Here is a 25,653-nt window from a genome sequence, read left to right as displayed (position 1 = left end):
CAAATGGAATTATTTAAAAAAAAAAAAAAAAAAAAAACTAAAAACTCCCGAATTTCACACAGATCAAAGTGAATAACTTCCGCTCACCTGATTCCGTCCCAAGGACTTGGCGCCCTCGTGGGTGAAAACCTGTTTCCTCCGACTGGTGGAGTCGCGTAAGGTATGCCGAGGTAAACGTCGATCGATTTGAGTTTAGGGGGTTCGAAGGACTGGACGAACCCCTGAATGCGACCGTACTGAGTCTGGACGATTCGCGGGTTAAGTTTCGTCTTTATCGACAGGGAAAGAGTCGGAGGCGTGATCAGGCATACCAGAATGATCAAAAGTTCCATCTTGAACTCCCCCTCCGGCCCCTTTGTTCGCCCCCCAAATCACTCGTATATACGCATCCAACCGACCGAAATCGTTCCGACTACCTCATGTCACTCGACTTAGTTGATTTCTTTTTCTCCTCCCTCTTCTGCCATTTTTTCCCTCTCCTTTTTTTTTTCAACGATGTTTTCGTGTTAATTTTATTCCCACGCAGCAATTTTATATTATCTTACACTTCTGTATTATGTTACATCATTACACAAATCGTTAATTTTTCAATCTTACTTCGCTCGTTTGAACATTAATTTCATTATATTTATTTCCTGCGCTTTTTGTCCGGATGTTTCTTATTGTTAATTTCAAATGATATTTCTTGTTTCCGGCTTTTTTGCTCCCCGGCTTTCGGCTTTACGCGAATGAATTATAACAACCGAGCCATGCACCAAGCAATTTAATAAAAGCCCACGAATTTGTAATATTTTTCTTCGGTACGATTTGTCACGTTAGATCTTAGATTCTCTACCAAGCTACGACGGCGCCTCCCGCATTCCTTGCATTTCCTAATTCCCTACCTTCTTCTTTCGTTCGAAATAACAAAACAACCCGGCCAGGATACGTGCCTTTCAAAATGATTTTCCGTATTGCCTTTTCTTCTTTATTTTCGTACAACTATTCGAAAAAGTTGGAAAAATTCTTGAAAACAGTTGATATTTATTTATTTCCATGTATTTATTTGAATGTCGTTAAAAATTGTACAACTTCAAAGAAGCGACTCTAGAATCGAACATTTCCCAACAAGATGAGTTGATTATTACGTGATATTCCGCTACGCAATATGATCGCATATTTTTCAACCCCGGCGATTCATGACCGGAGGGTAAACTTTGCGTTATATTAAAGATCGAGGGAGGAATTTACCGGAGGATATGGATCCTAATAAGGTATATCCTGTTCCCCGAAGTATCCTTCCAACGCTTTCATTTCTTCTGGGGGAAAAAAAATAAATATCCTCTCTAGTATAACGTTATATAAACAACCTCCCTTCCGTTTGCCACGATGTACTGTAATCGTGCGATTTACTTTGAAGAAAAGAGAAGGAAAAGAGAATCATTTCAGTCTTCAAGGATCGGAAACTATCAAATTTCAGTTTTGCTCGTTGCACCTAATTCGTCAGCTTTCCGTTATTTACCTTTTGTTAATTCAATTCATCCCCTTATTTTATTCAGTTTCATTGCCCAATTTTACCCGCGTAAAAACGAATTTTGATTTAATTTCTAGGAGTTTACCGCACTGATTCGTATCATCACACACGTATCATATATAATAATCACAACCGAATCACCGGTACGATTTTCTTTTTTAGTAACTGTAATCGACAGTTGCTGATCACAGCTCGATCCTTGAGGCATCAAGATGCACATTGATTCTCTCACCGGCCGACGAAATAATCTGAAACAAACAATACGGACGTTCGTTAAATAATTACGAGTCATATTTTTGTACCATTTGATTTTTTTCGCCGATTCGCATGATATATCAAGTGTCTGTTCAAACTCTCGACAAGAAAAATACAATTTTCAGTACAGCAGAATTCCTTTGTTGACTCGGAATCGAAAAAAAGAAAAGGAAAAAAAAAAACAACAACTTTAATTAAACATACGAAAGAAAACTTTTTCACCCATAAAAATTGAAAATAAAAGGAATCATCCTTCTGCGTGAGGATCCAATTAATAATTAATAAATATAGTACTTAAAAATTGCGAATTGAAAAGAACAAAGTGGATAAAAAAAACAAAAAAAAAAAAAAATGAATGAAGAATAAAGAAAAGAGTGAGAGTATAGTAAGAGTAGAGTTCATTATGGCCATGGGAAAAACTCCTAAGGCAGTGCAAGGCGATTGAGTAAAAAAAAAAAGAAAAGAAATAAAGAAAATGATAATACGACGAAAGCAGAGTAAACCTCAAAATAAATCACACCTACCAATTACTGAATTACTAATCACAAGTCAAGGATTGAGTGCAGATATACGGTGAATAAATACAAAATAGTTAATAGAGAGAGAGAGAGAGAGAGAGAGAGAGAGAGAGAGAGAGAGAGAGAGAGAGAGAGAGAGAGAGAGAGAGAGAGAGAGAGAGGAAAAAGTGAAACGCATAATGTATCATTTCCCTCGGTTCCTTTCCTATTCCAATATTCATATATTACCCTATACGGTAGTAGAAAGTCAGTTTCTTCCTTTACTCGTACCGAAGATTTTCCTTCCGCGGCGACATATTCAAATATACGTATACGTGCATTGATAATGCATATAACGTAACGTATACGCCGTCTCGGTGTGGGATATAATAAAAAGGATAGAGCGGCGTGTGTGTGTGTGTGGGTTCGTAATATTCTTTCTTCAAAGTACGCAGACGGGCATGGAATGCCTTGTACGTTTTACCCCGGGGTGGTTTTCACCTATATATGTGAGTGCATTATACGCGACCGATATATAATATAACCACCCCCCCGCACATATGTACATCCATGACGTCGTTTCTCCTGCTTATCGTTAGCATCGACCTCAGGGATTATACCCGCCTATATATACATATATATATATATATATATATATATGATATATATATGATATAATATACAAGCGTGCATGTATAACGTATATAACGTGCCACGTATTGCTATCTATACGTAAGCCGTGTACAGCGCTATCGAGTACCAGCCGATATAGAAAATGGTGAATAGTCTTCGGGAGAGGATCGTATACACATATATGTGTGTGTGTGTGTGTGTGTGTGTGTGTGTGTGTAATACGTGTAACATAAGTTAGAACGTAGAAGCTGATATACTCGGCCGATATCGAAATCTGTGACAATATTTTCAGATCATTGTTATTTATAATCCTACTCGAAGAAGAAAGTCCAATTTTATCTTCTTCTCAAAATCTGGCCTTGCTTCGGTTTTAATATTCTTCCCTTTTTTCACCAACGATATTACGAACTCGGACGAAACGAAACGTGATCGAAAAATACCTACGAGGGTAGTACACGCTTTGAGGGTGATCGATTTCGATGAAGTTTGAACTGGTGAAACTGCATCGAATTTCGTTGGACTCGTAGTTTTTTTTTTTTTTTTTTTTTAAATTATAGAGGATTTGTTTAGAAAAAAATTCTTTATTCATATTTTCATTACTTTCGAGTGGATTTCAATGAAAATATTTTCTTCCAACGGAATGTATTGAATAAATTTACTTGTCGGAATAATGAAAAGTATTTTTAAAAGCTGGTATTCAACTCACAAGTAAAACGGATAACTCATAAGTGAATTTTCGCAACAGCTGAAATGAATGAAAATGAAAAGCCCGAGTTTTTGTTATTCAGAAAATTTCTAGAATCCGTTGTATCTTTTTACTGTCAATTACAATATTTATCCTTTTCTCTTTCCTACGATGCAAGTAATTGTGATACGTGTATCAGAAAATTCTCTCTTGCAGCGATTGATCTTTGAAAATTTCGGGCATCTTCGAAACGAATGAGGAATAATAATTTCTGTGTCTTCGTGTCGTTGAAAATTGTTCCGTCTCGCGTCAGAAAAAAAAAGGAGATAAGAATTCTTTGCAACATATTTTGCATACTTCAAAAAGTGACAATCTGAAAGTGAGGAAAAAGAAAAAAAAAAAAAAAAACAAGATACCACGAAGAAGAAATCAAGCCTGAGATAATTTTGTCAACGTTGTGTACAATTTCCCTAACTCCTGTCACTACTTCCTTCTGATCGTTGCGGTGGTCCAAGCTTGACGTCTCTGGATCGATAAATCACGGAGGGCGAATACATCATTAAGGTAATATCCAATCAGCGGAAGTTACTTGCTTGCCCTCGGCGTTTTCGCTGCGGGAAAACAGCCTCTTTCACCCTGTGACGCGTCAGTTTCTAGAGGGTGACAAGGGACTAGGAGAGAGAGAGAGAGAGAGAAAACAACGCTCTTTTGTGAAAACCGAAATGATTTATCCACAGTAATTTAGGAAATTGGTATTTTGTTGGTGATATTTATAAAGTACAAAATGCAGACAGTAAATTTGGTCAGAGTATAATTATCACAATATTATACATTCATCGTGCGATGAAAATTAATTCGTTACGAGATTTTTGTAAAATCTACAATTGTCATTCTACACTGAGAAAAATTTCATTTGCTACGGTAACTAGAAAAATTGAGTAAAACAGGTATCGTTAAAAAAACTGTTTCAATATTGTTGGAATTACGAAAAACGACGTACGCCTAAACATTTTGCGCTATCGTCGATCCTTTTTTGGTAATTGCAAAGCAAAATCAGTTTCTGAGGTTTACTCTACTTTTTTAGTTAAACAAGGCTTCAACGTCAATTTATTGTAGCGCAAGCATTAAATTTTCCCAACAGTTGCAAGAAAATATATCAACAGTGATCGTAATGAGAAAGAATAGTAACGGATGCTAGACTTTTTGGTAACAGCTAGAAAACTAATTTTCATTTTTTAACTAGAACTATATTTTTCGATTGTGGTAAAAATGATGATAGTTACGAACCGAGCGGTAACCGAAACTGAAAATTCCTCTCATTGTCAGTGTAAAAGAAAACAGAAAAAAAAAACAAAACAATTACATCGAAAATATTCCAAACAGGAATCTGTGAATTTTTTTTACTCCACGTCAGTTTGTCAAAGTTGTAATTCAATTTTTATCAAATTCACGAAGAGGGAAATTATTTTTCCAACAATAGACTATAATTACCTGACAAAACACCCCGGTTTGTTCGTATCTTGTGGAAGAAGAAAAGACGAAAAGAAGAAGAAAAAAAAAAAAAAAAAAACGTTTTGCAGGGCAATTTTTGCTGCGGAGTGATAAAATCGACGGTTTTGTTACAGAGCGATATCTAATATTCCTCGCATTAGGAGAGAGTTAATATTTTCACCGGACCGTTTTGATTCCGCTAATGCGTTTCCACAAAATGGATCAGGCGCTTCGCTCGATCATCTTATTACATAAATATGATGAGAAAAAATGAAAAAAAACGAAACACAAACTACGAGCGAATAATCCGAAAGCCATCAATCAATCGACTAGGGCAGACGGGGTGAGATCGTAGACAGGAAGAGGGTGAAGCCTTCTCTCGTCTTTTACCTCTATCTACATCCTTCTCATTTACCGCGGGATACGAGACGCGGAATTAGTACATGCTGGGCACATCGGCGTTGAACCTCGGCCCAGAATTTAATTGAACAACTTTTCCCGCCTCCACCTCCACCTCCTTCTCCAATTTCAACGCCGCCATTAATAAATCTCCATTTTCCAAGGTGTTGCTGCGATCACTCTTCTTCACTTCCGCCGAGACTGAGAATGCGGATCGCATTCCGAGTCTTTGCGTGACCATTGGAAATTGTACGAAATTTTCATCACAGATTCATTCGCACTCGATCGATTTCCGGAAGCGATTGAAAAAGAGAGTAAGAAGAGGCTGCTAGTGCTGTTTTCTCTCTTTTTTTTTTCGTTTTTTTTTGAGGGGAGGGGAGGTTCGAAATAAAAATTCCACAGACGCAAATAACGACGCAGAAAAGAAATAGTACTTTTCGTATCTAGTGCGTAAAACCCGTTTTTACAATCCGAGTGCTCGGCTGGATCGCACGAGGGTGTAAATCGTTACGCTCACTGAGAAAAATTTCATTTGTTACAGTAAGTAGAAAAATTGAGTAAAACAGGTATCGTTAAAAAAACTGTTTGAATATTGTTGACGCTCGGTCCGGAAAGACCGAGTTTCCCTCCTCGTTGCATAATATACCATTCCCCCGTTTCTTTTTTCTGCAATTTTCGGTTACAGGCACTATAACAGCCTCTTTTTATTCTTCTCTTCAATTACAGAGTCGACCGTTTTCTCTTCACAATTTTTTCGGTTCTCGGTGTTCCAGTTTCTCTGACCATCAAAACTCGACCGTGGCCTTCGACGCGTTACAATGGCAAATTACTGTTATATTCACCGGGCGGAATTTCCTCTCGTTTCGAGGTGTTGAAAATCTTGGATCGCGAAGGGTCTGCAGTGTCCACGTTTGGGAATCCGGTTTCAAATTCCTCCCGAAATTGAGAGAACGGTCATAAGGGGTTGCCCGAATCGCTGTGCGACCTTCTGAGACAATGCGTTTTAGCCGCACTCGAGAATTTGCCGCGTGTCCTTCTGCCCTGAACTTAATTAAGGATCTACCAGGCGTATAGTCCGTTCAAAGCGTTGTGAACAGAAAAATATCGTACAGCGAAGGTATGAAAGTGTCACTGAATCTGGTTTAATTAAAACTGTATTCCCGGTGAATAAAAAAAAAAAAAATTGCGAAAACCATAAATTTCAGATAGAATTGCATAATTATATTGATAACTTCAAAGAGATCGTGGTATTGAAATATTTCCTTCGGTGAAAAAATTGCATTGGTTAAACGGTTTTAACGAACGAGAGCTCATTTTGACCGTCGCGGCGTCGATAAGTTCTCTACAAATCAATCGAGCCATATTTTTTTACTTGGCCTCTCAATTGATCGAGAAAACACGTTTAGTGAGATTATTACGAGTGAAGAATAGTAAACTAATATCTTTGAGACATTAGAGCGTCGAAAAATCGTTTTTTCTAAAAGTGGCATCCTTTCTGCGTATTTTGGCGTTTGAATATTTGAAAAGTTCGAAAAATTACGGATATCCGTACGGATTCTTCTTCTGAACTTTGATTTTCGTCGAATAATTTTTTGTTTCAGGTTTTTTGGTCGCTAGAAGTATCAGCCGGTCTTTGTTTCTTATTTCGTGATATTCATTTTTCTATATCTTCACATTCTGTGCTTTGTTCATTCGCATTGCAGAAAGTTCTGAAAATACTTTTTCGGATAAAAGAGCATTTGATTAGATAAACTTTCGGTAGAACAGCTATTCTACCGGGTGATTCACCGAAAATCTCAATTTCGGTACACCGATCGTTCGATTTTTCAAATTCTCGAAAATTTCGAGTTTTCAAACGGTCGACTTTTTGGTCTTTCGAGATTTTGACCAGCAATCAAACAAATATTTTCTTACCGCGCTGCAGGCTCTGACACCGCAAATAATTAATTGTTAACCACTTTGATCACCGGTCCTAATAACGTTCGTCAAAAGACATTCTCGATTCTCCTAAGCCCGAAACAACAAGCTCAACGAAAGGTGAGTACCGTCACCCTTTTATCACAAAAGCTGATTTTCTCTCGATACAAGCTTAATCAAGAGAATAAAATTCAGCGTTCGTTTGAGGTCATAATTTCTACACACCATTCTCTTTGCAACCAAATTGTGCGGTGAGTTGGCGTTTTCGTACATGAACTAATAACCAAAGCCAACTCGTCGTATAACAATAACGAAAATCGCCGAAGGTAAAGAGAGAAAGAGAATGCGAATAAAGCGAGTACAAAAGAAATGGGAAATCGGACCAAACAAAGAGCAGCAAAAATATTACCGAAGCATGAAGTAGCGGCGCTATTTTCGCATTGTTGAATACCTACAATGAGAGAAATTTTCAGTTCCGGTTACCGCTCGGTCCTTAACTATTTTCTTCATTCTTTACCACAATCGAGAAATATAGTTCTAGGTAGAAAATAAAAATTAGTTTTCTAACCGTAACCGGCAAGTCTAGTATCCGTTATTATTTTTTCTCATTACGATCACTGTTACTATATTTTCTTGCAACTGTTGCGAAAATTTAACGCTTGTGCAAGAATAAATTAACGTTCGAAGCCTTGTTTAACTAAAAAAGTAGAGTAAACCTCAGAACCTGATTTTGCGCTGCTCGTTTTTCCTAATTCAAACAATATTCAAACAGTTTTTTTAACGATGCCCGTTTTACTCAATTTTTCTAGTCACTGTAACAAATGAAATTTTTCTCATCGTAGAGTAGGAATGGTAGCTGGTTATTATGACGATTTTCTCCCGCTCCTTGAACCTCTTCTTTTCAGCCAAACAGCCACGGGGCTGTTTTCAAGTTTACGTAGAACTTTTCCGTTTCCCTCACCCCGAAACTTGTTCCTTTCTTTTATTTCATTTTACTTTTCATCTCTTCGCTACTCTCCGCTTCGCTATTTCATACACCGCATCGTAAAAATTTTTCCATTTAATTAGGAAAGCTGTTGTGCAGCTGTATCATCGGCTTTTCCTCCGTTTCCGCAGCCGCCATAATGCGCTCGTCCAACTCGCCGCGTATTTACATCCCTGGAATTATAATTGTGCTACTTTTTTGCCTCGTTCGTTACGCGATGCTGACGTAATTATTGTTCGGTATTTTTCCTTGCTTTTCTTTTCGTTTTTCGAATTTCCAGTACGCGCGGTTGCACTTTTTCGATTCCTTTCGTTATCCTCATTCTTCGTTACAGAAAGTTGAAGACTTTCGTTTTCGGAACAGTTTTCGACGTTCAAGAGCATCGATAAGTCGGCGCACGAAGAATATTCGACAAGTCACAACGATCGTTAAAATATTGCAGCTTTCTTTAATGGCCAATATAACCAGCCATGCGGAAAGGTTCGAGAACTTTCTTCAGCGATCTGTAAGATGTAAACTGGATACTTCGTTCATCGAGTTCAGGGAAAATTTCACACTTCGCGTTGTCGGGAATTGAAAATTTCCTTTCAGCAATGACGAAACGCGAATACTCGTTAAGATTTTTTCGATAATAAAAATCAAGGCTAAAGAAATTCTTCGAAACGAACAAAGTTGACCAAATGATACCGTTAAATTATTCCACCTGAATAGTTGAAGTATAATTCAACTTTTCCGAAATATTTCTTTTCTTCATCTTTCAACTCGTCCGCGCGTGTATCGATCATAATTCCTAACCATAAATTAACCATCTTCTCCCGCGGTTGATTAGCTTTTCACGTTACGTAAAAGCGTATGGGAAAAATCGAACGGCGCGTTATCTTCTGGAAAATCAACCTGTGCGAGAAATTTTCACCCTAGTTTTTGACTTGATCGTGATCCAATTTTCCACCCCGCGATTCCGCGATCCACCCTCAGGGCTTGACCAGGATTCCCGGTCTTTCCGTAATTCGTATAATAACCGCGCGTTCGAAAGGGAGAAACAGAGAGATAAAGAGAGAGCGAAGGGTGAATAGAACAGACTTCGGTGCACGGTAGTTCGGCCTAATGAGGCACTGCGGAGAAAAGAAACTTCCCTTCCGCAACGCGGAGAAGACTCTCCGGCCTCCCGGCGCTTGTTATAATCCGACAATGCGAAAATAGACACGCGCGCATTCCCCCGAAGCACAAACCTAGGCTTTTCACAAATATGGGCCACGTCTCAATATTTGATTTTTTTTAATCACCGAAGTGAGTTGAACGTAAATTTTGAAAGATTTTACAATGTTTACCGTTACCGAAAAAATCATCCTTACGGAATTTAAAATTTTCACCCAAAGCGTTCGTCGAATCGTTAAAATCACTGATTTAATCGTCAATTTCGTACATTTTCATTTAATTTTTTTTTTTTCTGCATGTCAGGAGTTAATTCAGCCGGGTGAATTTTGTCCGGTGATTTTCTCGTCAAGGATTTCTTCGGAATCTAATTTTTTGGGGACTTTAATGCTCTACAAAAAAGATCTCCGATAATTTTTTGATATCTAAACTGTTTCAAAAGTTATTCAAGGTTAAAGTTGAAATCGTGTGAAAATTTACTTTTTTCGATATTAACAGCGATATATTGTGGTTTTTTCGGAAGCATTTTAACCGCTGTAAAATCATGTAGTTTAGTTAATTTTTAAATTTAGCAAATTTATTTTTGGTAAAAAGAAGGCGCTTTACTGGTTGTCACGTTCGTTAAAATTATAAAAGGCGTCTTATTTTCCCTTCCCACAACTATTGAACAGGTGAAATTTGATAAAAAAGAAAAAAAAAAAAAACAGTCCATTTTTTCGAACCAGGCTAATTTACACATTTTTTGATACTTTTTTGAATTATTCTTAAGAAACGTTCTCAGAGGTTTTACAAGATTTTTAGTGAATAATCAATTTTATTGAAATCGTCAAAAGAGTTAATAATATCGGTAAATAATCATCTGAATTCATTCTGTAATTATTTGAAAATCTCTGGTTTTCATAAAGGTGTGAAATTTACCCGAATTTCTTTATTTCGCGACTGGAACATTTGAAGAGATTATCAGACTCGTTACTTTCTCTGATTCATTTATTTTCTCTCAAAATATAATAAGACGTTGTCGCCGGAGGGTGAAAAATTTTTGCAATCTCGCGTTGCGAAGGAATCAGGCTTGTTTTTCTTTTTCTTTTTTTTTATTTTTTCAACCCTCTTTTCCTTCTCCTTTCTTCATCTCTTCCGATCCGTGAGACAAGCCGAAAATCTCGGGGTGTGAAATGAAATGAATTTACGGAGACAGGAGAGAAGAGACAAAGCTGAGAATGAAATATACAAGCAGTCAGCGTGTATACGTATAAACACAAACGCACACACGTACAAAAACCTCGAAGGTAAACATCGATAAATTATTTTGAAGCACAGGGTACAAGAAGAGGTTGGGTGTGAAAGGGAGAGAGAGATGGAGGAACGAGAATAACAGGGAAGAATGATGGAGATGGAGAGACGATGGTGAGCCAGCAGGAAGGAGCAGCCTGCAAGGAGGACGTTACGAGATGCTTAAACTTTTGTGGAATAAACGGGTTTGAAAATCCCAGGGGATCCCACCAGCCGGAGTTATAAAACGCAACAATTAATAACTCTGCCCTCGGTTACGGGGCTCAGGTTACGCCTGGCAAGGTGTTATATCGGTTCCGCAAAGTTTCCTCCCCCCTTCGGCCCAACAAATTTAATTAAGTTTTTGCTGAGCTGCAAAATTAACCTCTTACCGTTCCGACTATAATCATCACGCCACCCCAACGACAGACCCTTCACACACGTGCCTCGAGACGCAGGCTCGTAGTCATCCTATTAATCACACCTTGGTGCTTGTCGTTCGATGATACGCTGTCTAATGGATTGGCAAGTACGGAAAATAAGGCGAGGCGAGGAACTTGTCGAAAAATCATGCGAGGTTCTTGTGTTTTTTTTAAGTGAAGAAAGACTCGAACGAAATTGATACGGATGGATGGAAAGACGGAGAAGAAGAGCTGGAAAAGAAGGAAATTACAGAGGGTGTTCAGGAACGAGAAGACCAACATCGAATTTGGGCAAGTTTCATCGACGATGAGGAAACTGACCGATGTGACGGCGGGAAATATTCAAGACTGAAGGGGTGAAGAAGAAAATGGAAAGAATGTTGATGAACGCTGGAAAGTGGAGAAACGGTCAGAATCTAATCGACGACCATGAAAACAACTTGTAGAGTATGAGAAAAATTAGAAGAAGAACAGTTTTGACTCCATTGCAAATCTTGAAGGATAGATTTAGTATAGCAATGGATCGATTTTTTTTTTTTAAATACTAACTGAGGATGATGAATCCTTAGATGAAAAACTTCCTTCTCGGAACGAAATTGAAGGAAGATGATACCGATAAATATCTTCAAGCAATTCTTCATCATTCATCTGCGAATGATCAAGCCCCTTTATACACCATGAGAGAAGTTTTTAGTTCCGGTTACCGCTCGGTCTTTAACTATTTTCATTTTTTATCACAATCGAAAAATATAACTCTAGGTGGAAAATGAAAATTAGTTTTCTAGCCGTTACCGGAAAGTCTATTATCCGTTGCTATTCTCTCTCATTACGATCGCTGTTGCAATATATTTTCTTGCAACCATTGCGAAAATTTAACGCTCGTGCAAGAATAAATTGACGTTCGAAGCGTTGTTTAACTAAAAAAGTAGAGTAAACCTCGCAAATTGATTTTGCGTTGCAATAACCAAAAAAGGATCGACGATAGCGCAAAATGGTTAGGCGTACCTCGTTTTTCCTAATTTCAACAATACTCAAACAGTTTTTTTCAACGATACCTCTTTTACTGAATTTTTCTAGTTACTGTAACAAATGAAATTTTTCTCAGCTTACGAATCCTGAAGTACGCTGACACGACACAAGGTCGAGGAAATGCTCGGACTCATTTTCCCCCCCTCTTCGTCCAGTAGTTACGGCTGCGATTATGACTGTTTTCTTTTACTCCCCACCCGCGCCGTTACCCGAGGCGAATGGCGAAGCCAAAGGGTGGCTGAGCAGGCGTCTAGATTAGATTATCAGCGGATCCGCTAACGCGGACTTGAAGAGTTGCTGTTTTCAGGGGTTAGGATTTCGTGTTTCGTGATCATTAACGAGGACTAATTAACGCGGAATTAAACGGGGAACGAACTTCGGTAAATCTTTGCAGAAAGAAAAGTTTCGATGAAAAAGTTCGACCTGTGTACAGACACGTGTATACATATATACATGTATACGTATACACACACACCTGTACATCTTTCGAGGCGACGAAAGCTCGTCTTGCATCGTTTACTCGTAACGATCTTGAGAAGAACAAGTAGAAGAAGAAGAAGAAGAAGAAGAAGAAGAAGAAATCACCGGATGACGAAGAGTCGGATGAACTCTTCCACCGTAACGTGCAGGTGAATGTTATCTCAGGATATCGAGCTTACCGAGCAAAACGAGCTTCTTGCAACTCGTCAAATTATACGGAGTGTAAGCCGAGTTTCTCGGGTAAAATTTATCTTTGAAATTTTCTCCGTTTCACTCCCGAAAGATGTCCCTCAACTCCGTCAATCGCTATAAAGAATTGAAGTAAGTAAGAGATTTTATTTTGTACACTAGGTAGATATATTTTTTCACTATCAAACAATCGCGTCTTATACGTTTTCCAATCAATTTTTTTGTCTCGTTAGATTTTTTTCGGTCAAAACGATGTCGGCATGTATCAAGTAATGTAATATCGAAACATCGTATAAGTTTCTGAACTGAGGTGAAAATTAATAACATTCTCAAAGCGATAAACAGTTTCATTCAACGATCGAAATTCGTTTTTACATTTTCCTCTTTTTTCTTCTTCATTTCAAATTAAAATGATAATAATTTCTCAATCGAACAACGATACGCTATGATCAAATTATTTTATCAACTTGAGAGGAAAATATATAATAAATTATCGCAAGATGGATAAATTGGATAAAGTAAAGGAAAGAAAAAAAAGAAAATGCTTGTTGAATTTTGGTAGACAATTACGTGGGAAGAAATCGTATGAAGATTCGGAACGTATCGAAAAAAAAAGTTTATACAAATATAAGATTTTCTCAAGAATAAAATGAAAAACAGTTAGATTTGCGAAAACAAAACATCACAAGTATCTGACAACACTGATCATACTCGTAAAACAGAAAGAAAAGAAGAAAATGATTGTTGAACCAGACTATTTGTAAAAATAAAATTTGCGAGCAAATCGTTCAACTGGTTAATTTATAAATGTATTTATAATTATGAAGGTAGTTTTGAAGAAAAATTTTTTAAAAATTTTCAAAAACTGTAATCTCTTTTTTTTTCAATTACCTTGAGCACTGAATTTTGACGATCAGCTAAATCACTGTTCAAACGGTCTGAAAATTTGCGAAAAATTCTCAAAACTTTTATTTTTTCTTGGAACATTTCCATATCGGTTTTATTCCCTTTATATATATATATGTAATAGTATATATACACTTATGTATGTACGTTGGAAAAGGTATAAGCAGAGCTTCGCGGCCGAATTCCAGACTGTCACTTTAAATTCTTTAGGGAAGTTAGCAGGCGCGTTTATCGCACCAAGTTACGAAAAAAGCGGGACCAGAGGAGAAGGGAGCTCGAATAATAATAAGGAAAATAAAAATTCGCACCACTGTCCTCTTTCTCTGGTCGCACCCTTGTCGCCCGGAGTGAATTTCTCAGCCGCGTCGCGTTTCTCGCGCCTCCCGGGAATCGTTCGAGTCCCGGAACGACCCGAAATTAAATAAAAGGAAAGTTCATCTCGCGTCCAGACTAAGAGACAGAGAGAGAGAGAGAGAAAAAGAGAGAGAGAGAGAGAGAGAGAGAGACGACCCTCATTTTCCATTTTCCTTTCAAATCGGCGGACGCAACGATTCAATCAATTATTAATCCTGATCGATCAAAATTAGGACCGACTCTTTATCATTATTCTATAATATTCGAGCGATGAATTTCAGGCGACCTGAACTCAGACGGTTTTTCGATTTTTATCACGAAATTTTGCAGAATTTTTACTTCGTCACAGCGAGAAAAAAAAAAAGTAAAAAGAAACGTGACATTATAAAACGAAAAATACGAGATCAAATTTCGTCACCTGTAATTTTTGCAATTCACACTGGCAAAAACTTATTGCCGATTAATTCTGGTGATCATCCAATTTTGCTGAATAAATGCGTTCTACTTCTACGGTTAACGATTTTTCAAGTCTCCCGATTTCGGAATGGTATTTTGAGTTTTCAAAAATTTTATACATAGTTCAAACTATAGTCAATTGCTTCAGAACTCTTGGGGGGTGAGAAATTGATGGAAAATAACTGGCAGTAAAAAAAAACCGAATACTAATTTGCCGGTAATTGAAACCGGTAAAACAGGTTAGAAGGATTTCAAATCTTCGCAATATCGTCCTTACGAAAGTTTCTAGCACGTCGAGCTTTCGTCGATGAATACATAATACATAGAAATAGTTATTGCCGAAAATTGTTTAAGACGGGCGAGTCATCGCTGAATTTTTTTTTTTTTTCTTAAATTTATGCCGACGAGAGAAGGATCAGGTGGCTCAGGCTTATCTGTCACGTCGGCTCAGGAAGAGATGACGTACGTCACAAGAACGGGCTACAACAGCTTGACAAGTAATACCATGGGTAGGAAATAATTGTGGCGTTCAAGAAAGGAAAGAGGAAGGGAAAGTGCTAAAGGAAGTATACGAATTAGCACATGCATTATACTAATTCAATGAATATGGCTGAAAAATAAACTTCTCATCTTTCTTCCCCTCCGGTTAATTGACGATGAATCTCATTGGAAGACATTTTTGTATTTCAGGAGGGGACAATTTTCCGAAATTGATGATGGAAATTTGGATCGTGAAACGTGTGCGTAGTTTCAAGATGTATTTTTTGTTGATGATTTTCAACTTTTATGATCGGATTTTGCGTTCAAGATATAGTTATAACAGTTGAAAATATTATTCGCAGTGAATTTTCAACGAAATTTCAAATTTCAAATCGCAAAAACGCTGTGATATATAAATCTAAAAAAGTACCTTGTATAATACTTTGTTCTGAGGCGATGTGGGATAAAGAATCGACAAAGAATCGAAAGGGGCGTAAGTTGAGCTTTGATCGAGTTGGATGTGAAATTTATTTTCAAGTTTTCTGAGACGGGATATCGCGATAAGCTCGATCTTGTTTCCGAAAATTTCCAATTTTGTTACACCGTTTATACACTTAGACCGAGAAGAGAGTTTATTAACTGTTCACAAACGTATATTTGGATTTAGCGAAATAAATATTTCGTTATTATTAACAAATTTTAGTTCAGCCAAATACGATTTGTTAACTATTAACAAATTTCTATAGATCGTTATTTGGCTAAACTAAAATTTGATGACGATAAGAAAATATTTATTTCGCTAAATACAAATACACGTTTGTTCAGAGTAAATAAAATGTTTCATCAGTGTACCCACCCCGAAGATATATGTTCTCCAATAATTTTTTACAACCGATATAATCAGTCATAAATCCAGACCAATCGTCATCCCGAGTCCAACACCATGACATGTAAGATGTGAAAGAGGTTGATGTTTTTTATTTTCCATACTATTTTTGCAAGTCGAGTTTTTCACTGAAATAAAGAAAGTAAAGTTCGAAAGAAAATACTGAGGGGAAATAATTTCACGTGCCGCAAGACAGAACGCGTGAAAAGAGAAAGAAAAAAACGAAGACAACTAAGTGAGTTGTAATATTTAGGAATTTTGTTTCCAAATTCCCACCGCGTAAAGAAAAGTTAATTTTAAAGTGTGAAACGAGAGTGAAAATAATATAAACACTCGACTAGCTTGTGGAGGAGGAATCGAACATGCGTTCAACCGTCGTTCCCAAACACGACATCGTGATGAAGTTTTTAAATCCATCGATGAGAAACTTATAAACTAAATCATATCAACTAGAGGCTTAGTTCAGCGCCAACTATCAGGCTGCAGGAATCCAAACAAGCAAGGAACGTGCGAAATATCATACGGAACAGTAAATCATACCGATCGCTTCGACGGCGAAAATTCCCTGCGTCGAAATCGACAAATCGCAGCGTAGCATCCAGATCCCTGATTCTATGACGCAGAAGGCTTCGAATCTCAGGATTCGAAGCATCCCTTTTCAAAAACACGCGACACTTGGCTGCGGGAATTCAGGCTGAACGTGTATCATCTTTCCTGTAAAAATACAAAAATCAGTCACGCGTTGCGGATTAATTTACAGGACAGTCTTTCACAATTCTCATCGATACAGGAGTAAGAGGCACTTGGCCATTTTTAAAACACACATTTTATCACACATAAAAACATAGTGTAATCGAACGAGGTTTGCTGTCGGTGTTCTCCTGTAATGGCGGACAACAACGAAGCTCGGTTTTCGCATTTTTGTACATCTTGATCGGCGCTTACCACGCGTCAAGCAAGAACATCGTCCTCGCTGAAGAAGCGCCATGCCGGAGTAGCTCGGATGTCTAGGGTGAAAATTTGCAGACCAGATAGCGTGGACCTCGGCGTAAACCTTTTTACGACATCTTCGTGTCGTGAAATATCCACGCCTCGCCGACCTTGTCGTGTCTGCTTTTCTCTTCAATGCGCGTCGAACGGCGTGCACGACGTATCGCACAAATATGCAGGGACGCCATTCGCAGAGAATGGGAAAGCCGTGATTCTACCCGCGCGTAACGCGATAATACGCAGAAGGCACTCAAATCAAGCAAACAGAGACACACTCACCCGCTTACTCCGAAATCTCACGCTCCTCGGCTCGGCGTCCAGCGACGAGTCAAGTTCGCCGCAGCTGCAGGTCGACCACCTTCGCATCTCCCTCAAAACTCACCCTCCGCTCTGCCAAATCACAGAAGATACGCACGGTCGAGCGTTATCGCGGCTTCGAGAATCTTCTTACACGATCGGAATGCGGCAGATCAGTCCGAACTTGTCTGCCGAACGACGCGACCCCCGAAAGTAAATAAACTTCCCGTTCGAAGCGATCGTCAGCCGCGTTGCTACGAGTGATAAACAGATACAAGCGTGAGTGACGCCGTTGTCAGCGAGAGGATGACCACCGAGTCTCGTTACGACTCGAAATATCACTCTGTGCAACGGAATAAAGTATGATACGTGCATTATGTACGTACCTGCAAAGCGCACGACGTTCTTCCGCCGAATTCAGGTCCAAACCGCTTTTGTTTCTCGCCAGGCGCTCGGTGAGTGAAGTTGGCCGCGGCTGGCGGCCGATCGTCAGATTGTTGATGAGCTGCGTCAGCCCTCGGAGGTCAGAAAACGAATACAGGTGGGCACGAACCAGCTTATTAGCATCTTCGATAATCTTGTTCGACGTGCGAAATGCGGTAAATGAGTTCGAAGTTTATTGTCGAACGGCACGGCTATCAAAACGGAACAAATTCCCTGTTTGTCCTCGTTACGCGTGTATTTTTGTTCGATACGCTCTTCCGATTGGCGTCGAGCGGCGATCGCGTGAAAGATAAACGCTCCAGCGTATAGAAATAGGGAGTCTGTTCATTTCTGGCAGCGTCGTCGTTCGAAAGACGAGTTCGTACTCATTTACCGCATTTCGCACGTCGAACAAGATTATCGAAGATGCTAATAAGCTAGTTCGTGCCCACCTGTATTCGTTTTCTGACCTCCGAGGGCTGACGCAGCTCATCAACAATCTGACGATCGGCCGCCAGCCGCGGCCAACTTCACTCACCGAGCGCCTGGCGAGAAACAAAAGCGGTTTGGACCTGAATTCGGCGGAAGAACGTCGTGCGCTTTGCAGGTACGTACATAATGCACGTATCATACTTTATTCCGTTGCACAGAGTGATATTTCGAGTCGTAACGAGACTCGGTGGTCATCCTCTCGCTGACAACGGCGTCACTCACGCTTGTATCTGTTTATCACTCGTAGCAACGCGGCTGACGATCGCTTCGAACGGGAAGTTTATTTACTTTCGGGGGTCGCGTCGTTCGGCAGACAAGTTCGGACTGATCTGCCGCATTCCGATCGTGTAAGAAGATTCTCGAAGCCGCGATAACGCTCGACCGTGCGTATCTTCTGTGATTTGGCAGAGCGGAGGGTGAGTTTTGAGGGAGATGCGAAGGTGGTCGACCTGCAGCTGCGGCGAACTTGACTCGTCGCTGGACGCCGAGCCGAGGAGCGTGAGATTTCGGAGTAAGCGGGTGAGTGTGTCTCTGTTTGCTTGATTTGAGTGCCTTCTGCGTATTATCGCGTTACGCGCGGGTAGAATCACGGCTTTCCCATTCTCTGCGAATGGCGTCCCTGCATATTTGTGCGATACGTCGTGCACGCCGTTCGACGCGCATTGAAGAGAAAAGCAGACACGACAAGGTCGGCGAGGCGTGGATATTTCACGACACGAAGATGTCGTAAAAAGGTTTACGCCGAGGTCCACGCTATCTGGTCTGCAAATTTTCACCCTAGACATCCGAGCTACTCCGGCATGGCGCTTCTTCAGCGAGGACGATGTTCTTGCTTGACGCGTGGTAAGCGCCGATCAAGATGTACAAAAATGCGAAAACCGAGCTTCGTTGTTGTCCGCCATTACAGGAGAACACCGACAGCAAACCTCGTTCGATTTCACTATGTTTTTATGTGTGATAAAATGTGTGTTTTAAAAATGGCCAAGTGCTTCTTACTCCTGTATCGATGAGAATTGTGAAAGACTGTCCTGTAAATTAATCCGCAACGCGTGACTGATTTTTGTATTTTTACAGGAAAGAGGATACAGGAGAGAGCCTTCTGCGTCATAGAATCAGGGATCTGGATGTTACGCTGCGATTTGTCGATTTCGACGCAGGGAATTTTCGCCGTCGAAGCGATCGGTATGATTTACTGTTCCGTATGATGTTTCGCACGTTCCTTGCTTGTTTGGATTCCTGCAGCCTTATAATTGGCGCTGAATCGAAACTCCAGACAAGGCTGAAGTTAGTAACGTTAACGTAACGAAACATGAGGGAAAAATTATTATTGAACAATCTACGAATGACTTTCAACAAGTTGACTTTTCATAATATTCAATGTGTATAATATGCAAAATATTTTGTGTATTATAATTTACTAAATCTCAAACAATCCTGAACGTGCTAAATGACGATTTTTCCTAAATACATATCGTTACAACAACGTTACTCACTTGATCCTTATAAGTGTAGTTAATATGATTCAATTTACCTACAAGATTCTCACCGATGTATTTGAAAAATGTGTTACGATTTCGCACACCTTCGTCACTGATTTTTCATCCTTTTTCAAAATGATTGTTGCAGTGACCTGCAAGCAATCATGTACGCATTCTCGATTTTTCCTTTTTACCTCTGCGCTCCTTTTTCTTATGAGAAAAATACACTCAGCACGTGTGTAGTTTATTTATGTGTCTCATAGATCCTCAAGCTATCGTTCAATCTCTGAGCTGTTTAATTACGACTGTGATAGTAATTGGCCGAAGGGGTTGAGCGAATGGGTCGATAGATAACTCGTGTTACCCAACAATGAGAATAAGAATCCGCACGAATTAGAAAATATTGTTCAGTTTACGAGTATTTTAACTTTCAACGAAAAGCCAAATTTTCCTGTGCTAAATGAATGGGAAATAAAAATTTCAAGTGCGACCTGTTAAACTTCAAGTTGAACAGGTCATATCTTCGAAGAATCTTTTCTCTATCAAATACCGTCATTTGAGAGGGTAAGAGCTGAAAAAATACAACGTTTTTTCGACAATCTTAATATACGACATTCAATTTACAAATACGAAAATTATTCGATCGTCCGGAGGTAGGAAAAAAGAGGAGTGAATAATTATGAAATAAAAAGATACACGAATAAAAAACTCACGACGCGGAGCTTGAATTATATAAAATGTATCGTATTACATAAATATTAACGTCCCTCTGGAAGTAAAAAGAAATTGCTTTCAAGTGACGCGGAGTTGAGTGAAGTGCGTAACGAGCGATTTATTCGATACTTTTTCTCGGTCGTCGATGACGGTATAAAGTACACGATACATCCTATTCCCCGACTTGTTTACGCAGCAAAAACAAATATCGTTCAACATTTATTAATCGTTCACATAGTTGCAGGGCTGAAAAACGTTCGACCCTGATAATATTTTTCAACCCCTATACATGTACACGAAAATTGTCTCTCGGTTTGCGAAACTGTGGTTCTTAAGAGAAAATTACAAACGTTATAACGGAATTATGGAAGGTCTCTGCAGGCTTTTATCATACAAATATACGCTGGTTACGCAATTCGGTGAAGAAATTTTTCCGCTCGAGGAGTAAATAATTCGCTAAAGAAAGGTTTCTTCGTTCCAATTCATATTCCTCCTAACCGCGAGATCTTTCGAGAGATATATCAGCCGGTATCTCAAGTTTATTCACTCGTCTTGACGCAGATCGAGAGCATCGATTTCATCGACCGAGTTCGAATAAAAATTACACCCCCTACCCCATCCCGCAGCAGAAACAGGGGGTGTCTTTGTTTTTACGGATCGTTAAGCAGATCTCGTCTATCTCCAGAGATATTCGGGGCCAAGTTCTTCTCCTCGGTTTCCATCGACTCTACGCTCGTTACGCGATGACCTGAAAAAAGAGGGAACGATGCGATACTGACCCGTGGAATTTGGGCCGGATTTTTTTTCCGAGTTTTATACGCTCACGCGAAGAGAATAAAAATAACGGTAAAAATAGCAAAAACTGCAGAAGAGAGAGAGAGAGAGAAAGAAAAACAAAAAATAAATAAAAATAAAAATATCCCTGTCAACTATACTTTTTACTGTAAATGGAGAAGATTTTTTAACCAAAAATACTCTGAATTGTCTCTCTTTTATTTCAGTTTTTGATAGAGTTTGCTTTTTTATTTTCCCTGTGCACGTAACTGCGATGGATATTATTTTAAAATTTTATCGAGAAAAATGAGATATGTATAAGGAACGGTCCGTGAAATCGACATTTTAAGTTAGAAAAGGAAACTCTTGAAAGATGTAGGGTTGAAAATTCGACTTAAAGAAATGCAATTCCTCGGTGAGTAGAGAATAAAAATATCTCATTGCAGAATAAATTGAACTCCCTTTGATGTTGGGAAGAAATTATTTCATTGCCTTGAGAAAAAAAAAGAAAACAATTAATTCATGACAGCGGTGGAAAGATTCTTTTCTCAGTCTGGCTTTTATGAGGATCATGAATGGACTTCGGTGTCAATGAAAAGAACGTCGATTCAAATTTTCGGTTTTATTCGTTGAGATTAGACTATTTTAAGTGATTCTTGATCGAAACCAATAATTTTCTTACAAAAAAATGTATAATTCGATCGTTCATAATGATTAAACTCTCGCGTCTTTCATCCGACTTCAATGTTTTCGGTATTATTTTATTCGCAGTAGAATTTTATCAATAGATCGTTTGAAAAAAGAAATTAGAAACAGCTGTTTGGATAGCTAGAGTGGATGGAAATAGATTCTCGTAACATTATGTTGTTCACGAATAACATTTGCGTTTTAAACCTGTACCACAAGCCAAACTTAATTTATAACGACTTTTGAAAAATTGGCGAGAATTCAGCCATAGAAGAAAAAAAACAGTCCAAGAACGTTATAATCGAAAAAATGAGACCGTGGTTCGATTTTCATTCGTATTCACTTATCACTAACGGAAATAAAATTGCCAGAGATTTTTCTATGCGAATTTTTATTTTATTTTTTTTATTTTTTGTTCTCTTGATTTTTTTACTCGGAACTCGAACGATCGGGCGTCTCTGTATATTACCCCCCCCCCCCCAAAAAAAAAACAAAGGAAAAACCAAATAAATAAAAATGAACAATTTTCGGCTTTTCGAAACGTAACGAATTGGATTCGACGTAGGTTGGAATCGATACGCGTCTTTTCACCGTTTCACTTGTCGCCCCAAACCCCATTCGACAATTTCTCTTTCCACCATAACGAGCGGCTCGTTTCTGCGTGTATCGTACCTACGGTATCGTTTTTTCCGCGTGGTTCGCGGGATCCAGAGAGGGAGGGAGAGAGAGAGAGAGAGAGAGAGAGGAAGCGGCTGTTTGGTATCCGCGAGGGCAAACGTCGATCGAACCTCTCTCCAGTAGCTCGTTGTAACGACTAACAAGCGAGGATCGATGTCGAACTTTGGTAGGAAACATTCGCACAAGCACGTATATATGTATATATATATATGTATGTATGTATGTATGTATGTATGTATGTATGTATGTATGTATGTATGTATAAACTAGGGCACGACGTACGACAGACGATAAATGCGCGGGGCTTGTTGTCAAGCGTTTATTTCATTTGAACGGAGACCGTTCGTTCCTGCATTCGGAACGCTGACAAATGCGACCCTACTTTTATATTCTCCCTTTACCCCTTTGCCGCCCGTTCTTCTATTATACACACATCCATCCGGTCTTATTCGGTCGTTCATGCCTTGAATGCTTTATATTTTTACCGTCACGCTAAATTACCCGGTTGCTGATAAATTTCATGCCCGACGAATTTTTGAGGGGCGGAAATTCGACCGACTGTCGAAGTGTCGGAGAAAAAGTTTTATACCCGTGCTAATATTGATTCGTAAATTAATTTCGCCGCAAGTATATAACGGGATTAAGGATTTACCGGCTGTACGTTCTCAACCAACAGCGAGTCTCGTCGAGAATATCGAATACTTTGTGATAAGATATAAATCGAAACAAAAAATTACGCTATGATCAAGACGATGAGAAAATCAAATTTTAGTAATAATAAAGCCCGAAAGTTGACGGTAAATTGTTCGAACGAAACGTTGTTTAACTAATTCTTCTATTGTCATGCCAAATGAATTCGTTGATTTTTCTGAATACACGTGAATTTTTAAAGAATTATGTTATTATTTTGAAATTTCCGTTTGTGAAAAACTTTTAATTTTCAAAACTTGCGGAAAGATCGTAAATTTTGAGGACGCTTTGTGAAAAAGTCGCACGTTACAATTAAGAAGTTTTCGGTACATTGAAAGAATAATTTCGTAAAAACAGCCTTGACAAATTTTCGAAAACGAAAATTTCAAAACGATGAGAAAATTCTTTAAATATTCACGTGTGTTCAGAAAAATCAATGAACTCATTCTACATGACAAAAAAAAAAAAAAAAAAAACATCTCCTAAAAATATGCTAAACAATGTTTCGTTTAAGAAATTTACTGCTAATTTTTGGGCATTATTATTGATGAAATTTTATTGTCTTATCGTCTTTATTGTAGTTGATTTTTTTACAATTTTCATATGGTCACAAAGTATTCAATATCGTCGACGAGACTCACTTTTGGTCGAGAATGTACGCCCGGCACATCCTTAATTTCGCTATTAACGATCGATCCGTAAAACAACATACTCTGAATTTTTTCAGCTCGATTAACGAAGCTCTCTCTCTTTTCCCTCGTCGCAACTCATAGTCAGCCTCTTCAACAGATGCGTATAATATTCACGTTTTCGAGTTGGTACATTTAGATTAGGATAATCGCATCCTCCATTATAGCTTGGGTGTAATAACCGTTGGGTCAAGAGGCTGCTACTGAAATTAGGCAAACGGTAAATCTGGCTTAATTGTAAAGTTTCATCACAGTCTAGACCCGGTCTACAAATACCAGAGCTTAATTCTCCTCTTCATTCGTCCTGACACTTCGAGTACACGTACAAATTTGCCTTCTAAAATCCTTCGGAGTAACGTGCAAATTTTAGCAGAATTAATTCACCAGATAAGAGAGGAGGAAAAAAGAAATTAGTACTTGGTTAAAGAAATCGCCGAAATGTACTTTCGATGGTCGGTATAAACGGCTGAAACTTATCCTCAAGTTATCGCAAAATATTTATAAGGTGAATTCCATGCGAAAACGCCGACCTGATTTCTGATTTTGTTTAAAAAAATTTCTATAATTGTCCCAATTCTGAAACAGTACCTTTAATTATTACAATTTTTTTTAACCAAGCTGCTCAATTATTCTTAATCATGTAAGGTGATTTTGAAAACGACCATTGTCAAAAATTCTCAAAGTTAGCGGATTTTTTTTCCATTTTTCCTCAGAACTATCACATTTTTTTGTCAGTCGAAACGTTGTTTGAATGGTCTGAAAATTCCTGCAAAATTTTAAAAACTTTTATTTTTCACTTGGAACATTTTCAGACCGGTTCCATTACGGAGCGATTTTTGCGTGTTTTGTTTTTTCTGGCGCATTCAGTTTCTCACATCAACGTCAAAATGAAAATAGTCTGTCTAAATGTTCGCGAAAGTTTTTAGAATTTTTGGGGAATTTCAAAAGCGTCCCAGCAAGATTTCAGTTGATCAAAAAATTAGAAGTGCTAAAAAGGAACAGAAAAAAATCGCCTCATCGTAGGGCCGAGTCTTGAAATATTTTAAAAAGAAAATAGAGTTTTTGAGAATTCAAAAAAGGTCCCTTTTAAAACCACTCTTAATATTTATAAATAATCGAGCAGTTGAATATGAAATGTGGAAAAATTCAAGACAATGTTTCAGAGTTTCAACAATTGTAGACAAATTTTTGTACAAAATCAAAAATGGCGAGGGTCGGACGTTGATTCAATTCCTCCCCATGACCACGCGTACGCTTGATGGTGTATATAATCGTGCGATCACAGTGATTGTGTAACATAAGCCCAACTATTCGCGAGAGGCTCAATTACGACCTTCTCCCAATTCAAAGGGGCTTACCGTCCTAACCACAACGATAGCTAATCAAACGAAATGGCTGTCCAAAAATTCTGACAAAATTTCAAAGAAGAGATAATAAAAAGTACTCTGACATTTTTTTCAGAATCTAACGAACATTCGAACAGTGGACGAATATTTCCATTTTTATGCCACTGTTCACACACTAAGGGCTAAAATTCTTGCAAACAAGAGAGAGAAAAAAAAAAAACGCATGGCAAAAGAGAGTCAATATTTTCGACACCCAACGGGAACTTCTTTGTTTAATTTTTACATATTTTTATGATTTATGAAAACGATTCGAAATACAAAAAAATACGAAAAAAACAAAAAAAAAAAAAAAAGAACCCTCGACTTGTTACGTAACAGTTTTTCCAATGAATATTCT

The 25,653-nt window shown here is 38.4% G+C and overlaps 2 protein-coding genes across 3 annotated transcripts in view; one reads left to right on the top strand and one right to left on the bottom strand.

Annotated features, from left to right (window-relative positions):
- Positions 1-25,653, top strand: part of NLG-3 (neuroligin 3) — a 551,048-nt gene that overhangs the window by 191,333 nt on the left and 334,062 nt on the right. The gene's annotated exons all lie outside the window — the stretch shown is intronic.
- NLG-4 (neuroligin 4) overlaps positions 1-25,653 on the bottom strand; it is a 260,340-nt gene that overhangs the window by 194,872 nt on the left and 39,815 nt on the right. Inside the window, exons 1-4 of one of the 2 annotated variants that reach the window (XM_046615828.2) lie at positions 17,672-17,719; positions 17,268-17,539; positions 16,539-16,712; positions 88-1,761 (exon numbers count right to left, since the gene is read on the bottom strand). In XM_046615828.2, the coding sequence (XP_046471784.1) occupies positions 88-332 (245 nt within the window). In that variant the 5' untranslated portion in view covers positions 333-1,761; positions 16,539-16,712; positions 17,268-17,539; positions 17,672-17,719. Of the gene's footprint in view, positions 1-87; positions 1,762-16,538; positions 16,713-17,267; positions 17,540-17,671; positions 17,720-25,653 lie in introns of those variants that run through there. The other variant, XM_046615827.2, reaches the window with a different exon arrangement.

Source organism: Neodiprion pinetum, chromosome 3 (genome assembly GCF_021155775.2).
Source record: "Neodiprion pinetum isolate iyNeoPine1 chromosome 3, iyNeoPine1.2, whole genome shotgun sequence".
Lineage (NCBI taxonomy): Eukaryota > Metazoa > Arthropoda > Insecta > Hymenoptera > Diprionidae > Neodiprion > Neodiprion pinetum.
Note: the sequence above shows the minus strand (reverse complement) of the source record. Positions and strands in the feature narration are given on the sequence as shown.